Source organism: Gymnoscopelus microlampas, assembly GCF_963454915.1.
Source record: "Gymnoscopelus microlampas genome assembly, chromosome: 13".
In the NCBI taxonomy this organism is placed as follows: Eukaryota; Metazoa; Chordata; class Actinopteri; order Myctophiformes; family Myctophidae; genus Gymnoscopelus; species Gymnoscopelus microlampas.
This window is the reverse complement of record NC_139950.1, coordinates 3,462,858-3,479,455: the sequence shown is the minus strand read 5'-3', so window position 1 is coordinate 3,479,455 and position 16,598 is coordinate 3,462,858. Positions and strand designations below refer to the sequence as shown.

The 16,598-nt window shown below is 39.4% G+C and overlaps 1 protein-coding gene across 2 annotated transcripts in view; it reads left to right on the top strand.

Moving 5' to 3' along the window:
• The first annotated feature begins 501 nt into the window (after window positions 1-501).
• Window positions 502-16,598, top strand: part of LOC311059161 (uncharacterized protein) — a 42,516-nt gene continuing 26,419 nt past the window's right edge. For both annotated transcript variants that reach the window (XM_084076845.1, XM_084076844.1), the window contains exons 1-2: window positions 502-553; window positions 2,448-2,538. In XM_084076845.1, the coding sequence (XP_083932971.1) occupies window positions 517-553; window positions 2,448-2,538 (128 nt within the window). In that variant the 5' untranslated portion in view covers window positions 502-516. The remainder of the gene's footprint in view (window positions 554-2,447; window positions 2,539-16,598) is intronic.

The window sequence follows — 16,598 nt, the reverse complement described above, 5'->3', positions numbered from 1 at the left end:
TTACATGGTGATTGTGGAGTTTTTTTTTAATAGTTTTTATTGTCATTATTTGACACTTTGAAACACTTTCTCTCAACTGATGAAAATTCAGATTTACTTCCAGTTTTGCCCTCCTTCTCCTTGGTAGCAAACAGCTCCTTCTGAACAGATGACATGACATTAGTTTGTCTACTGTCTACTGTCTACTATCAAATCAATCAATCTCTGTCTCCGTCCGTCTCACACGCACGCACGCACGCACGCACGCACGCACGCAGGCAGGCAGGCAGGCAGGCAGGCAGGCACGCACACACACACACACACACACACACACACACACACACACACACACACACACACACACACACACACACACACACACACACACACACACACACACACACACACTCTACAGATAATACACACTCTCTATGCTGCACCCCATGGGGATATCCCCAGATACAAACTACTTCCTGATGTAAACACATATTACTGCTGTGTTGGTGACATTCTGCATGAGGTGGAGGCGACATCAACATGGAGACTGTGGCTTTGTTTCTCATCCTTCTGACACGTAAGAACAATTAATATTATTTAATATTAATGTTATTATTATTATTATTATTATTATTATTATTATTATTATTACCCTTATTATTATTATTATTATTATTATTATTATTATTATTATTATTATTATTATTATTATTATTGTTATTATGATTACCCTTATTATTATTATTATTATTATTATTATTATTGTTATTGAATAATTAATATTATTTATTATTATTATTATTATTATTATTATTATTATTATTGATCAATTATTAATATTATTGTATGAACCATAAAAATATATATTAATCCATTAAGACCGGGAACACATCTGTGTCATTTTAAGATTTCTTTACCGATTCAAAAATAGCAGATCTACAAGCTCAAAGCGCGGCACTCTGTGTCACGTTATGAGCTTGTAGTTTGAAAAATCGTGGACAATTAATCTTTGAATATATATATATATATATATATATATATATATATATATATATATTTTTTTTTTTTATTATATATTGTTGTTTTAAAGCAAATATTTTTAACTCTTTTGAGATGGGGGTCCACGGCCAAATACATATCATTCTTGACATGGAAAAGTTGGAGCACCACTGATATACGTAGCAACATACTGTTATGGATTTAGAAAACATTTTTAGATATGCAATTTGGTCGCAGACCCCCATCTCAAATTGTCCCAGAGACCCCCCAGAGTCAAAAAAATGTTTGCTTTAAACAATACATAATATTCAAAGATTTGCAAACATTTTCAAAATGTCTCAAAAATAGCAGATATGCATGCTCATAGCTATGAGCTTGCATATCTGCTATTTTTGAATAGCCAAAGAAATCTAAAAGCGACACAAATGCGTTCCCGGATTGAGAGGGTTAAACATGTTGGGACGCTTCCATTACAAATTGAACCTTTGAACTATGTCAATCATTTTGTGTTTAGTTATAGTAACAATGACCTTGACCAGAATAAATGAGTAAATACATCATTTATTCATAAACAAGTTAGAAATGAAATGTTAACTTTAAACTGGGTCGACAGTGGCTCAGGAGAGAGAGAGAGAGAGAGAGAGAGAGAGAGAGAGAGAGAGAGAGAGAGAGAGAGAGAGAGAGAGAGAGAGAGAGAGAGAGAGAGATAGAGAGAGAGAGAAAATAGAAGACCCGTGTGAGCTTGTAGGTCTGCTATTTTCACAATATGTATCTGTGGAACGGAGTCAAAGAAAATGGGGGGTCCCCAGTTCATACATGATTATATTGGGTGGTCCCCAGTTCAAATATGATTATTTTGGGGGGTCCTCAGTTCAAATATGGTTATCTTGGGGGGTCTCCAGTTCAAATATGATTATTTGGGGGGTCTCCAGTTCAAATATGATTATTTGGGGGTTCTCCAGTTCAAATATGGTTATTTTGGGGGGTCTCCAGTTCAAATATGATTATTTGGGGGGTCTCCAGTTCAAATATGATTATTTGGGGGGTCTCCAGTTCAAATATGATTATTGTGGGGGGTCTCCAGTTGGGGGGTCTCCAGTTCAAATATGATTGTTTTGGGGGGTCTCCAGTTCAAATATGATTATTTTGGGGGGTCTCCAGTTGGGGGGTCTCCAGTTCAAATATGATTATTTTGGGGGGTCACGGCCTGAACAGGTTGAGAACCACTGTTCTAGTTCATCTTTGTGTCAAAGTGTCCACAGTGGGTTATCACGGAAACCATGAGGAAGTCCAAGTCGAGCCTGTTGACAGGCGGCAGAACCAGTACAGTCGCTGCTGAGCCTTTTTCCTCACGTGGTGGGAGAGAGAGAGAGAGAGAGAGAGAGAGAGAGAGAGAGAGAGAGAGAGAGAGAGAGAGGAAATAACTTTCTAACATGAACAGGTTGAAATTAATTAATTATTTTTTTTGACAGTTGGACAGAGTGTGTCTTCGTGGGACAACGGCTGGCACAGATATTTGTACCGTCGATGTCCAAGCGGACAAGCTGTGTCCCGCATAGCAAGGTAAATAATTAACACACACACACACACACACACACACACACACACACACACACACACACACACACACACACACACACACACACACACACACACACACACACACACACACACACACTCACACACACACACACACACACACACACACACACACACACACATGCCTGTCTCTATCATTGGTGGGGACCACATGCAGGGCCATCATTTCTGGGGACACCACTTTCCAGTGGTCCCACAGGCCTGAAAAAAATCAGGCAAGTTAAAATACAATTCTTTAACACAAATATCACCTCAGATTCTAGATCGGATGAAGTAATTTCCCATACCTGTCCTGAACGTGCGTCTTGGGGACCGATAGGAATCCATGGTTTATGGGGACTACATTTGCATACACACAGATCTGTGCATGAAGTCATTATTCATGGGGACCTCATTAACAAACTCATTAACATAACACACACCAGTTTTTTTTACACCAAAATGGGGACTCAATGTCCTGGGGACATTTTAATCAGTTTCATACTGAATTGTATGCAGGAAGCTTGGCGTTGCATACAGACATGTCCAGAAAGCAAGTCAGGATTCAAACTAACCCTCAACCGGTCTGAGGCTGTCTCATAGGAGAGAGGCTACAGAGGACAGCAGGGACACTGGAGGCTTTGAGGAAAAAGCATATATATATAACATGTCATTCTGTTTAGAATATGATGATCATTTTGTTCCATTGGTAGGACATTTTCCATAATATCATGGGCTTTACAATTGCCAGCAGTGCTTAATTCAAGAATCAGCCTCCTCAGTTCAACATAGCAATTTTTATTTGCCATAACAAATGTCACACATAACAAATGTCACACATACAAAAGATTTAGAATCTTTAGAACATTTAGAACATTTTTTACTTAACACATCGGGTGCCAAACACGGTCTGAACCGTGTGTTTACATAGTGGCGGTTCCGAAGCTTCGGTGCCGAACACGGTCTGAACCGTGATTTCAGTCTTTTTTTTTTTAATCGTTTCTCTCCGCGCGGGCGGGGCTAGAGCAGCTCTGGGAGCACCCATTGTAATCCTGCGAAGGAAGTGCCAGATCGCTCACCGGAAACACATTTTTCGTCGGCGGCCAAATACATATAATTGTGGGGGTCCTTGACATGAAAAACTTTGAGAACCACTGACATAGAAACTTGTCCAGAAAACTGGATTCAGAAGAATCGAATCCTCAGGTCTTAAAGATAAGTCTTAAAGTAGACAAAGATAAGAACAACAACAACAGTGTCTCTGCCTCGCTTTTTGGGGGCCCATATAATATAATGCAATGTGTGTCAGTCAACGAGTTGTGAAGTGACTAGTGTGGGAGGGATTAGGAGAAGAAGGAGGAGGAGGAGAGGAGATGGGAGGGTAGGGGTGTAGAGATGAGGAGGCAGGAGGAGAGATGAAATGGGAGGGTAGGGGTGTAGAGATGAGTGAGTGTAGAGATGATATGATTAGTGCCTAGCTAGATGTTAAACTCCTAGCTTAACATCTACATTTTTCTTTTAAGTGCAGTAATGCGGTTATGTATATAGAATTTTAAGGACCTCCAGTCCCTGTTTTTTAGAGCCAAAGGCTCAGCTTTCAAGCACCTTTCGCACTCCATCTTCCCCGGGACTCGCACTGAGTTGATAAACTTCATCATGTGCCTCTCCACTGCTTCCATCTCATTTGTCTCCCACCTCCTCTTCTTCTTGGCAGCTTTGGGGCCTGAATATGAAATACAAATCATTCAGAGAATAATGAACATACAGATAATACTACTATGCAGTTATTAATTCTACTACTGTGCAATTATTAATTCTACTACTGTGCAGTTATTAATTCTACTACTGTGCCGTTATTCATTCTAATGTGCAGTTATTCATTCTAGTAATGTGCAGTTATTCATTCTACTACTGTGCAGTTATTAGTAGTAAGTTAGTAGTAGTAATTTGCTGAGTCTGCTGACTCACTTTCAGAGGACTGCCTTGAGGGCATCAGCCCCCCCCCTCTGGGTGGTGACATCACAGCATCCGGCATCTCTTCTGCAACTGGGTTCTCTACAGGAATTGTAAAGTAATTGCCAAGCCTTAAACTCATTGTTAACATGCATAAAATATGTCTCCTCCTCTTTCCCCTCCTCCCACCTCATCTCTACACCCTTACCCTCCCATCTCATCACTACTCCTGCCTCCTCATCTCTACACCCCTACCCTCCCATCTCATCACTCCTCTTCTCTCCTCATCTCTACACCCCTACCCTCCCATCTCCTCTCTCCTCCTCTCCTCATCTCTAAACCCCTACCCTCCCATCTCATCTCCCCTTTCTCTTCTCCTTCTGTTCTCTCCCCTTCTCATGTATACAGCCCTAACCCTCATAAATTAGACCAATTTATTTAGCCATAAGACAACAGCATACCGGTCAGTCCTGATGTAGTCACAGTATCCTCTCCATCATTCATTTGTGTCTCCCGCCTCCTCTTCTTGGCAGCTTTGCGGCCTGAATATGAAATACAAGAGACCTTCGTCACTCACCACATATGGGTATGGTCGCCATATACAGGTATGGTCTGTCTGACCTACACACATACATACAGTGATTTCATCAATCACCACATATAAGGTCCGACGGGTATGGTCCATAATATAATTTAGCAAACCTCTGTATGTCCATCTGACATATATATATATATATATATATATATATATATATATATATATATATATATATATATATATATATATATATATATATATACAAGCTTCGCGGGACGTTTTGGCATGTATGCGCCAATCACTATCGAGGACAAGGATGTCACTCTATATATACATTTGTCTGTCACTCACCACTTACGGGTAAGGTCCAAATGGGTATGTCTAATTGTACTACTGTGCAGTTATTCATTTGCTGACTCACCTTCAGAGGACTTCCTTAAGGGTCTGCCTTGAGGGTCCTCCTCACCCCCTCTGGGTGGTGGCATCTCTTCTGAAACTGGGTGCTCTACAGGAATTGTAAATAAAGTAATAATTGACTAGAGGGAAGTAGAGGTTCCTGTTCAAGTAAAGAGGTAAGTAGACTAGAGGTACGTAGAGGTTCCTGTTCAGGTAAAGAGGTAAGTAGACTAGAGGTAAGTAGACTAGAGGTAAGTAGAGGTTCCTGTTAGGTAAAAAGGTAAGTAGACTAGAGGTAAGTAGAGGTTCCTGTTAGGTAAAAAGGTAAGTAGACTAGAGGTAAGTAGAGGTTCCTGTTAGGTAAAAAGGTAGGTAGACTAGAGGTAAGTAGAGGTTCCTGTTCAAGTAAAGAGGTAAGTAGACTAGAGGTACGTAGAGGTTCCTGTTCAGGTAAAGAGGTAAGTAGACTAGAGGTACGTAGAGGTTCCTGTTCAGGTAAAGAGGTAAGTAGACTAGCGGTAAGTAGACTAGAGGTAAGTAGAGGTTCCTGTTAGGTAAAAAGGTAAGTAGACTAGAGGTAAGTAGACTAGAGGTAAGTAGAGGTTCCTGTTAGGTAAAAAGGTAAAGAGGTAAGTAGACTAGAGGTAAAAGAAACAAACATGAATGCATCAAAAATAACAGAGTATCCCTCTCTTTTTCTTGTTTGTTCAGGTTCAGTTCAGTTTTCAGTTAGTCTAATTCCACTGCACTGGGAGGCAGCAGAGAAGGGGGACATTGAAGGGGAAATCAAGTTTAACTAATATTAAAAAATGAATTCTCTTTGTGGCTCTAATTATCTATGTAGTTATGTATCTATTAATACAATATTTATTGTTATTTATGTATTTATTGTTCTATTTTAACTCTTACAAATTTCCAAGCCTTAAACTCACGGTTAGCATGCATACAATTAGGCTTGCATCTCTGAAATTGAGTGCATACCTGCCAGTCCTGATGTAGTGGGATTATTGTTGTCATCTGTCCATTCATCGTCATCCCTGTAGGCCAGGACATTCTCTACACAGGAAATAATAAACATGTTAATACCTTTTTTTACCTTGACTATTTCTCAATGGCTGGGTTGGTTTTACAGCCCACCACCCATAAACTGAAGGTTTAGTTTCACATGAGAGACGGTCATTAAACTTTCTATAAAGCAACATACAGTTGCAATTTTACAGTATACATGTCATTATGTGTGTGGATCTGAGTTATGAGCCAAACCTTGAGGATCTATCTCGATCTGGTCCAGGTTCTTTCCTTTGAATTCCGCCAATCTCCCTTGCTCTAGCGCCATTAGGACTTTGCTTATTTTGGCAAGTTGCAGGGTCTTTTCAGGCAGGCGATAATGTTGCCGATGGATTTGAAGATCATGACCCATGAAGGTCGCAAGCTGGTCCAATTCGGTTTCATTCAAGTTCAGGACTGTAGAGAGTGTTGCTATATGTTTGCGCAACTTTGTGGATGTCAAGGCACCTTGGTTCTCTGCTCCACAAGCTTTGACAAAGGTGCGAATGCAGTCCGAACCTCTGTAGTGAGACATGTATGATGGCCTGGCAAACATGTACACATTTTCTTTTAGGACTCCACACTCTTCTCTCTTTTGCACTAGAAGCTCCAGTGCACTTAACATTTTTGGGGTCAGCAGGATGGGAACCTTTCGTCCCTTTTTCCCCCTTGTCTCAATCCGTGAGAAGTGTCTGCATAGTTGTTTCTCCACCTCAGAGAGAGCCCAGTCTATATCTTCATGAGGATCAGAGGTGTCTCTGAACACAAATGCGGTTAAGGGCATACTTGATACCTCCCCTTCCCTTCGACGGTTGAAAAGAATGACTTGAGCCAGACACACTCTTGCAAGGTAGGACCAGTTTAGAGCATTGGGCTTAGCTGTCAACTCTTGAATGGACTCCTGCTGCTTTTTATCCAGGTATGAATGCAGTGCTTGCACATCCCGTGTGAAGGGCAAGATTGTGGGTGTGTTCCACTTCTCCTCCTCGATGTTCCGCAAGGCTGCTGCAGATATTAACTCATTCCACCGAGTTGCATGGACTTGTTGGAAGCTCAAGGCCTTTTCAATTACATCTTTGCATTCTGCAATCCTTCCATTGCTCTCAACAAGTTTGGCAATTCTACTCAAGCTGAATCCCAGTTTAAGAGCCAAATGCTTTGTTTTGAAAGTTTCCGTTTCGCTGTTGTATCCACATGTAACCTGGACGGCTTTCACTGTAACCCGGTACAGCTTAGGGTCAATGAGATCCTGCATTTGTTTGATTTCCTTTGGACTGACTTTCTTTGCAGTTAAGAGGAGTCTTCCAAGTTCGCGCAACTTCTGTCTGACATGTTCATGCCTCTTCGGATTGGACCCACTTTTGTGCAGCATATACTCTCCAAACTGGAGGATACAATTGTCACTTCTGACAGCAAGAGTTATCTCATCCTGATGCATATTGTTGAGCAGCTGCCCTAGCATTTTACCGACCTGTTGTCGAACAGGACCCATGAATTCACACAGGGACTGGACACGAGTCTTTCCTGGTTTTGGAGTTTGATCTGAAGGTCGTAATGTACAGATTTTCATGTGACGCCACAGTATTTTTCTAAGGAAATATCCCTGGCAGTAGATACAATGCATGTAGTCTTTGCACTGAGATGGTTGAGCTGGTCGTTTCTTGGGAACAAGCTCCCCTTTGCCGGTCCTCAATACATGAGCATTGTGCGCATAGTTCCCTTTGTTGCGAAGATGGCTCAGATGTGTTTTTCTTTCTTTGGAACCCTTTGGATGCAAGCATGCCAGTACTACCTCCTTCTCATTTTTATGTACGTGTTCCAGATGTCTTGCCATTTTACTAAAAGGATTTAAGCAGAACAGGCAGTACTGTTTTTTGTCGTAGACGCGGGCGCCATCCCTCTTTTTGGTGAAAGCATTGATGCTTACTGTGGCTGTGTCATCAACGTCCATGCTCACAGCTCCGGTACTTGCTCTTTCTTCATCATCACTATTCACAGAACATGTTCTGGACATTCCACTTTCTGCCATCTTCACAACAGAGGTACCAGTTTCTTCCTCCGTGTCGATATCGGTGGTGCTCTCATGTAAATGGTGAACTTGTGTAGACAACTTTGGTTCCGTATGTTCTGTTGTCATTGGGATCACTTCACTCCAGTCTGAACTGCTGCTCTCACTGCATTTTGGGACTTTCCACTCCTCTCCACTGTCTTGAGATGAATCATAGAGTTCATCAGAAGATGAATCATAGAGTTCATCAGAACAATAATCTGGAACGATCACCTTCCCCTGTGGAAAAACAAAAACAACATTACAACAAGTTCTACCAGTTAAACTTTGGCTTGATTCAATAAAAGAGGTTCCTGTTCAGGTAAAGAGGTAAGTAGACTAGAGGTAAGTAGAGGTTCCTGTTCAACTAAAGAGGTAAGTAGACTAGAGGTAAGTAGAGGTTCCTGTTCAGGTAAAGATGTAAGGTGACTAGAAGTAAAAAATAAAAAAATAAAAAAAAGGTAAATGACTATGCCTTTAATTTGATATACTAGACATTAGAAAACGAAAACAAACAAAAAATCCTTGTAAGGTGTGCTCTCCCCCATTTACCTTTTTAACGGACGTTGAAGGCTTGGCGGCTGTATCATGCAGTGGTGTGGGAGAGCCATGTCTGTCTGTGGGAGAGTCTCCATCCCATGCTGCAGGTGTGTCATTCAATATCTGTGAAGAATAACATTCATTGAATATGTATAAGACAACAGGTAGGCATTACTAAACATCTCAGAAAATATAATTTTAATTAGAAGTAAAGTTAACAACTTCCTTGCTAAACAGCATCAGCCCACTGCTGTCATTGGAGTATAATATTTTGCTTTACACGTTTTCTTTACTAGTCCTTTACTGCATTTATTACTACATCCTGATGTAGTCCAATATACCATTCTGATGGACAGTACAGTAGGTATTTCAAACACACTTTCAGATATGTGATCTATGGGGACGTTTAATGCACTTTAGGCTAATGTGCATCACGGGGACACAATTACACACACACACACACACACATATTAAAACATGCTTTCTGGGGACCCCTCCAACATCCTGATGTTGTCCAATATACAGTAGGCTTTTCAAACACTTTCAGTTATGGCGACTTTTAATACACTTTAGGTTAATGTGCATCACAGGCACATACATGTCTTCTGAAGTTTCAATTCTACCGCCTACATGCTTGCATACACATCTTAAAACATGTGTTTTGAGGGGGCCTACTTGTTAAAGTGATATACTAGACATTAGGAAATGAAAGCCAGGGTAAGTGCGAAAGGCATGTTGCTTTGCTTTCCTGTCATCAAACTGTTCAGGTAAAGATGTAAGGTGACTAGAAGTAAAAAATAATAATAATAATAAAAAGGTAAATGACTATGCCTTTAATTTGATATACTAGACATTAGAAAACGAAAACAAACTAAACATCCTTGTAAGGTGTGCTCTCCCCCATTTACCTTATTAACGGACGTTGAAGGCTTGGCGGCTGCATCATGCAGTGGTGTGGGAGAGCCATGTCTGTCTGTGGGAGAGTCTCCATCCCATGCTGCAGGTATGTCATTCAATATCTGTGAAGAATAACATTCATTGAATATGTATAAGACAACAGGTAGGCATTACTAGACATCTCAGAAAATATAATTTTAATTAGAAGTAAAGTTAACAACTTCCTTGCTAAACAGCATCAGCCCACTGCTGTCATTGGAGTATAATATTTTGCTTTACACGTTTTCTTTACTAGTCCTTTACTGCATTTATTACTACATCCTGATGTAGTCCAATATACCATTCTGATGGACAGTAGGTATTTCAAACACACTTTCAGATATGTGATCTATGGGGACGTTTAATGCACTTTAGGCTAATGTGCATCACGGGGACACAATTACACACACGCATATTAAAACATGCTTTCTGGGGACCCCTCCAACATCCTGATGTTGTCCAATATACAGTAGGCTTTTCAAACACTTTCAGTTATGGCGACTTTTAATACACTTTAGGTTAATGTGCATCACAGGCACATACATGTCTTCTGAAGTTTCAATTCTACCGCCTACATGCTTGCATAAATACACACACATCTTAAAACATGTGTTTTGAGGGGGCCTACTTGTTAAAGTGATATACTAGACATTAGGAAATGAAAGCCAGGGTAAGTGCGAAAGGCATGTTGCTTTGCTTTCCTGTCATGAAACTGTTCAGGTAAAGATGTAAGGTGACTAGAAGTAAAAAAAAAATAATAATAATAAAAAGGTAAATGACTATGCCTTTAATTTGATATACTAGACATTAGAAAACGAAAACAAACAAAAAATCCTTGTAAGGTTTGCTCTCCCCCATTTACCTTATTAACGGACGTTGAAGGCTTGGCGGCTGTATCATGCAGTGGTGTGGGAGAGCCATGTCTGTCTGTGGGAGAGTCTCCATCCCATGCTGCAGGTATGTCATTCAATATCTGTGAAGAATAACATTCATTGAATATGTATAAGACAACAGGTAGGCATTACTAAACATCTCAGAAAATATAATTTTAATTAGAAGTAAAGTTAACAACTTCCTTGCTAAACAGCATCAGCCCACTGCTGTCATTGGAGTATAATATTTTGCTTTACACGTTTTCTTTACTAGTCCTTTACTGCATTTATTACTACATCCTGATGTAGTCCAATATACCATTCTGATGGACAGTAGGTATTTCAAACACACTTTCAGATATGTGATCTATGGGGACGTTTAATGCACTTTAGGCTAATGTGCATCACGGGGACACAATTACACACACGCATATTAAAACATGCTTTCTGGGGACCCCTCCAACATCCTGATGTTGTCCAATATACAGTAGGCTTTTCAAACACTTTCAGTTATGGCGACTTTTAATACACTTTAGGTTAATGTGCATCACAGGCACATACATGTCTTCTGAAGTTTCAATTCTACCGCCTACATGCTTGCATAAATACACACACATCTTAAAACATGTGTTTTGAGGGGGCCTACTTGTTAAAGTGATATACTAGACATTAGGAAATGAAAGCCAGGGTAAGTGCGAAAGGCATGTTGCTTTGCTTTCCTGTCATCAAACTGTTCAGGAAAAGATGTAAGGTGACTAGAAGTAAAAAAAATAATAATAATAAAAAGGTAAATGACTATGCCTTTAATTTGATATACTAGACATTAGAAAACAAAAACAAACTAAAAATCCTTGTAAGGTTTGCTCTCCCCCATTTACCTTATTAACGGACGTTGAAGGCTTGGCGGCTGTATCATGCAGTGGTGTGGGAGAGCCATGTCTGTCTGTGGGAGAGTCTCCATCCCATGCTGCAGGTATGTCATTCAATATCTGTGAAGAATAACATTCATTGAATATGTATAAGACAACAGGTAGGCATTACTAGACATCTCAGAAAATATAATTTTAATTAGAAGTAAAGTTAACAACTTCCTTGCTAAACAGCATCAGCCCACTGCTGTCATTGGAGTATAATATTTTGCTTTACACGTTTTCTTTACTAGTCCTTTACTGCATTTATTACTACATCCTGATGTAGTCCAATATACCATTCTGATGGACAGTAGGTATTTCAAACACACTTTCAGATATGTGATCTATGGGGACGTGTAATGCCCTTTAGGCTAATGTGCATCACGGGGACACAATTACACACACACACACACACACATATTAAAACATGCTTTCTGGGGACCCCTCCAACATCCTGATGTTGTCCAATATACAGTAGGCTTTTCAAACACTTTCAGTTATGGCGACTTTTAATACACTTTAGGTTAATGTGCATCACAGGCACATACATGTCTTCTGAAGTTTCAATTCTACCGCCTACATGCTTGCATAAATACACACACATCTTAAAACATGTGTTTTGAGGGGGCCTACTTGTTAAAGTGATATACTAGACATTAGGAAATGAAAGCCAGGGTAAGTGCGAAAGGCATGTTGCTTTGCTTTCCTGTCATCAAACTGTTCAGGTAAAGATGTAAGGTGACTAGAAGTAAAAAATAAAAAATAAATAAAAAAAAAAGGTAAATGACTATGCCTTTTATTTGATATACTAGACATTAGAAAACGAAAACAAACAAAAAATCCTTGTAAGGTGTGCTCTCCCCCATTTACCTTTTTAACGGACGTTGAAGGCTTGGCGGCTGTATCATGCAGTGGTGTGGGAGAGCCATGTCTGTCTGTGGGAGAGTCTCCATCCCATGCTGCAGGTGTGTCATTCAATATCTGTGAAGAATAACATTCATTGAATATGTATAAGACAACAGGTAGGCATTACTAGACATCTCAGAAAATATAATTTTAATTAGAAGTAAAGTTAACAACTTCCTTGCTAAACAGCATCAGCCCACTGCTGTCATTGGAGTATAATATTTTGCTTTACACGTTTTCTTTACTAGTCCTTTACTGCATTTATTACTACATCCTGATGTAGTCCAATATACCATTCTGATGGACAGTACAGTAGGTATTTCAAACACACTTTCAGATATGTGATCTATGGGGACGTTTAATGCACTTTAGGCTAATGTGCATCACGGGGACACAATTACACACACACACACACACACATATTAAAACATGCTTTCTGGGGACCCCTCCAACATCCTGATGTTGTCCAATATACAGTAGGCTTTTCAAACACTTTCAGTTATGGCGACTTTTAATACACTTTAGGTTAATGTGCATCACAGGCACATACATGTCTTCTGAAGTTTCAATTCTACCGCCTACATGCTTGCATACACATCTTAAAACATGTGTTTTGAGGGGGCCTACTTGTTAAAGTGATATACTAGACATTAGGAAATGAAAGCCAGGGTAAGTGCGAAAGGCATGTTGCTTTGCTTTCCTGTCATCAAACTGTTCAGGTAAAGATGTAAGGTGACTAGAAGTAAAAAAAAATAATAATAATAAAAAGGTAAATGACTATGCCTTTAATTTGATATACTAGACATTAGAAAACGAAAACAAACTAAACATCCTTGTAAGGTGTGCTCTCCCCCATTTACCTTATTAACGGACGTTGAAGGCTTGGCGGCTGCATCATGCAGTGGTGTGGGAGAGCCATGTCTGTCTGTGGGAGAGTCTCCATCCCATGCTGCAGGTATGTCATTCAATATCTGTGAAGAATAACATTCATTGAATATGTATAAGACAACAGGTAGGCATTACTAGACATCTCAGAAAATATAATTTTAATTAGAAGTAAAGTTAACAACTTCCTTGCTAAACAGCATCAGCCCACTGCTGTCATTGGAGTATAATATTTTGCTTTACACGTTTTCTTTACTAGTCCTTTACTGCATTTATTACTACATCCTGATGTAGTCCAATATACCATTCTGATGGACAGTAGGTATTTCAAACACACTTTCAGATATGTGATCTATGGGGACGTTTAATGCACTTTAGGCTAATGTGCATCACGGGGACACAATTACACACACGCATATTAAAACATGCTTTCTGGGGACCCCTCCAACATCCTGATGTTGTCCAATATACAGTAGGCTTTTCAAACACTTTCAGTTATGGCGACTTTTAATACACTTTAGGTTAATGTGCATCACAGGCACATACATGTCTTCTGAAGTTTCAATTCTACCGCCTACATGCTTGCATAAATACACACACATCTTAAAACATGTGTTTTGAGGGGGCCTACTTGTTAAAGTGATATACTAGACATTAGGAAATGAAAGCCAGGGTAAGTGCGAAAGGCATGTTGCTTTGCTTTCCTGTCATCAAACTGTTCAGGTAAAGATGTAAGGTGACTAGAAGTAAAAATAATAATAATAATAAAAAGGTAAATGACTATGCCTTTAATTTGATATACTAGACATTAGAAAACGAAAACAAATTAAAAATCCTTGTAAGGTTTGCTCTCCCCCATTTACCTTATTAACGGACGTTGAAGGCTTGGCGGCTGTATCATGCAGTGGTGTGGGAGAGCCATGTCTGTCTGTGGGAGAGTCTCCATCCCATGCTGCAGGTATGTCATTCAATATCTGTGAAGAATAACATTCATTGAATATGTATAAGACAACAGGTAGGCATTACTAGACATCTCAGAAAATATAATTTTAATTAGAAGTAAAGTTAACAACTTCCTTGCTAAACAGCATCAGCCCACTGCTGTCATTGGAGTATAATATTTTGCTTTACACGTTTTCTTTACTAGTCCTTTACTGCATTTATTACTACATCCTGATGTAGTCCAATATACCATTCTGATGGACAGTAGGTATTTCAAACACACTTTCAGATATGTGATCTATGGGGACGTGTAATGCCCTTTAGGCTAATGTGCATCACGGGGACACAATTACACACACACATATTAAAACATGCTTTCTGGGGACCCCTCCAACATCCTGATGTTGTCCAATATACAGTAGGCTTTTCAAACACTTTCAGTTATGGCGACTTTTAATACACTTTAGGTTAATGTGCATCACAGGCACATACATGTCTTCTGAAGTTTCAATTCTACCGCCTACATGCTTGCATAAATACACACACATCTTAAAACATGTGTTTTGAGGGGGCCTACTTGTTAAAGTGATATACTAGACATTAGGAAATGAAAGCCAGGGTAAGTGCGAAAGGCATGTTGCTTTGCTTTCCTGTCATCAAACTGTTCAGGTAAAGATGTAAGGTGACTAGAAGTAAAAAAAATAAAAAATAAAAAAAAGGTAAATGACTATGCCTTTAATTTGATATACTAGACATTAGAAAACGAAAACAAACTAAACATCCTTGTAAGGTGTGCTCTCCCCCATTTACCTTATTAACGGACGTTGAAGGCTTGGCGGCTGTATCATGCAGTGGTGTGGGAGAGCCTTGTCTGTCTGTGAGAGAGTCTCCATCCCATGTTGCAGGTATGTCATTCAATATCTGTGAAGAATAACATTCATTGAATATGTATAAGACAACAGGTAGGCATTACTAAACATCTCAGAAAATATAATTTTAATTAGAAGTAAAGTTAACAACTTCCTTGCTAAACAGCATCAGCCCACTGCTGTCATTGGAGTATAATATTTTGCTTTACACGTTTTCTTTACTAGTCCTTTACTGCATTTATTACTACATCCTGATGTAGTCCAATATACCATTCTGATGGACAGTACAGTAGGTATTTCAAACACACTTTCAGATATGTGATCTATGGGGACGTTTAATGCACTTTAGGCTAATGTGCATCACGGGGACACAATTACACACACACACACACATATTAAAACATGCTTTCTGGGGACCCCTCCAACATCCTGATGTTGTCCAATATACAGTAGGCTTTTCAAACACTTTCAGTTATGGCGACTTTTAATACACTTTAGGTTAATGTGCATCACAGGCACATACATGTCTTCTGAAGTTTCAATTCTACCGCCTACATGCTTGCATAAATACACACACATCTTAAAACATGTGTTTTGAGGGGGCCTACTTGTTAAAGTGATATACTAGACATTAGGAAATGAAAGCCAGGGTAAGTGCGAAAGGCATGTTGCTTTGCTTTCCTGTCATCAAACTGTTCAGGTAAAGATGTAAGGTGACTAGAAGTAAAAAAATAAATAAAAAGGTAAATGACTATGCCTTTAATTTGATATACTAGACATTAGAAAACGAAAACAAACTAAAAATCCTTGTAAGGTGTGCTCTCCCCCATTTACCTTATTAACGGACGTTGAAGGCTTGGCGGCTGTATCATGCAGTGGTGTGGGAGAGCCATGTCTGTCTGTGGGAGAGTCTCCATCCCATGCTGCAGGTATGTCATTCAATATCTGTGAAGAATAACATTCATTGAATATGTATAAGACAACAGGTAGGCATTACTAAACATCTCAGAAAATATAATTTTAATTAGAAGTAAAGTTAACAACTTCCTTGCTAAACAGCATCAGCCCACTGCTGTCATTGGAGTATAATATTTTGCTTTACACGTTTTCTTTACTAGTCCTTTACTGCATTTATTACTACATCCTGATGTAGTCCAATATACCATTCTGATGGACAGTACAGTCGGTATTTCAAACACACTT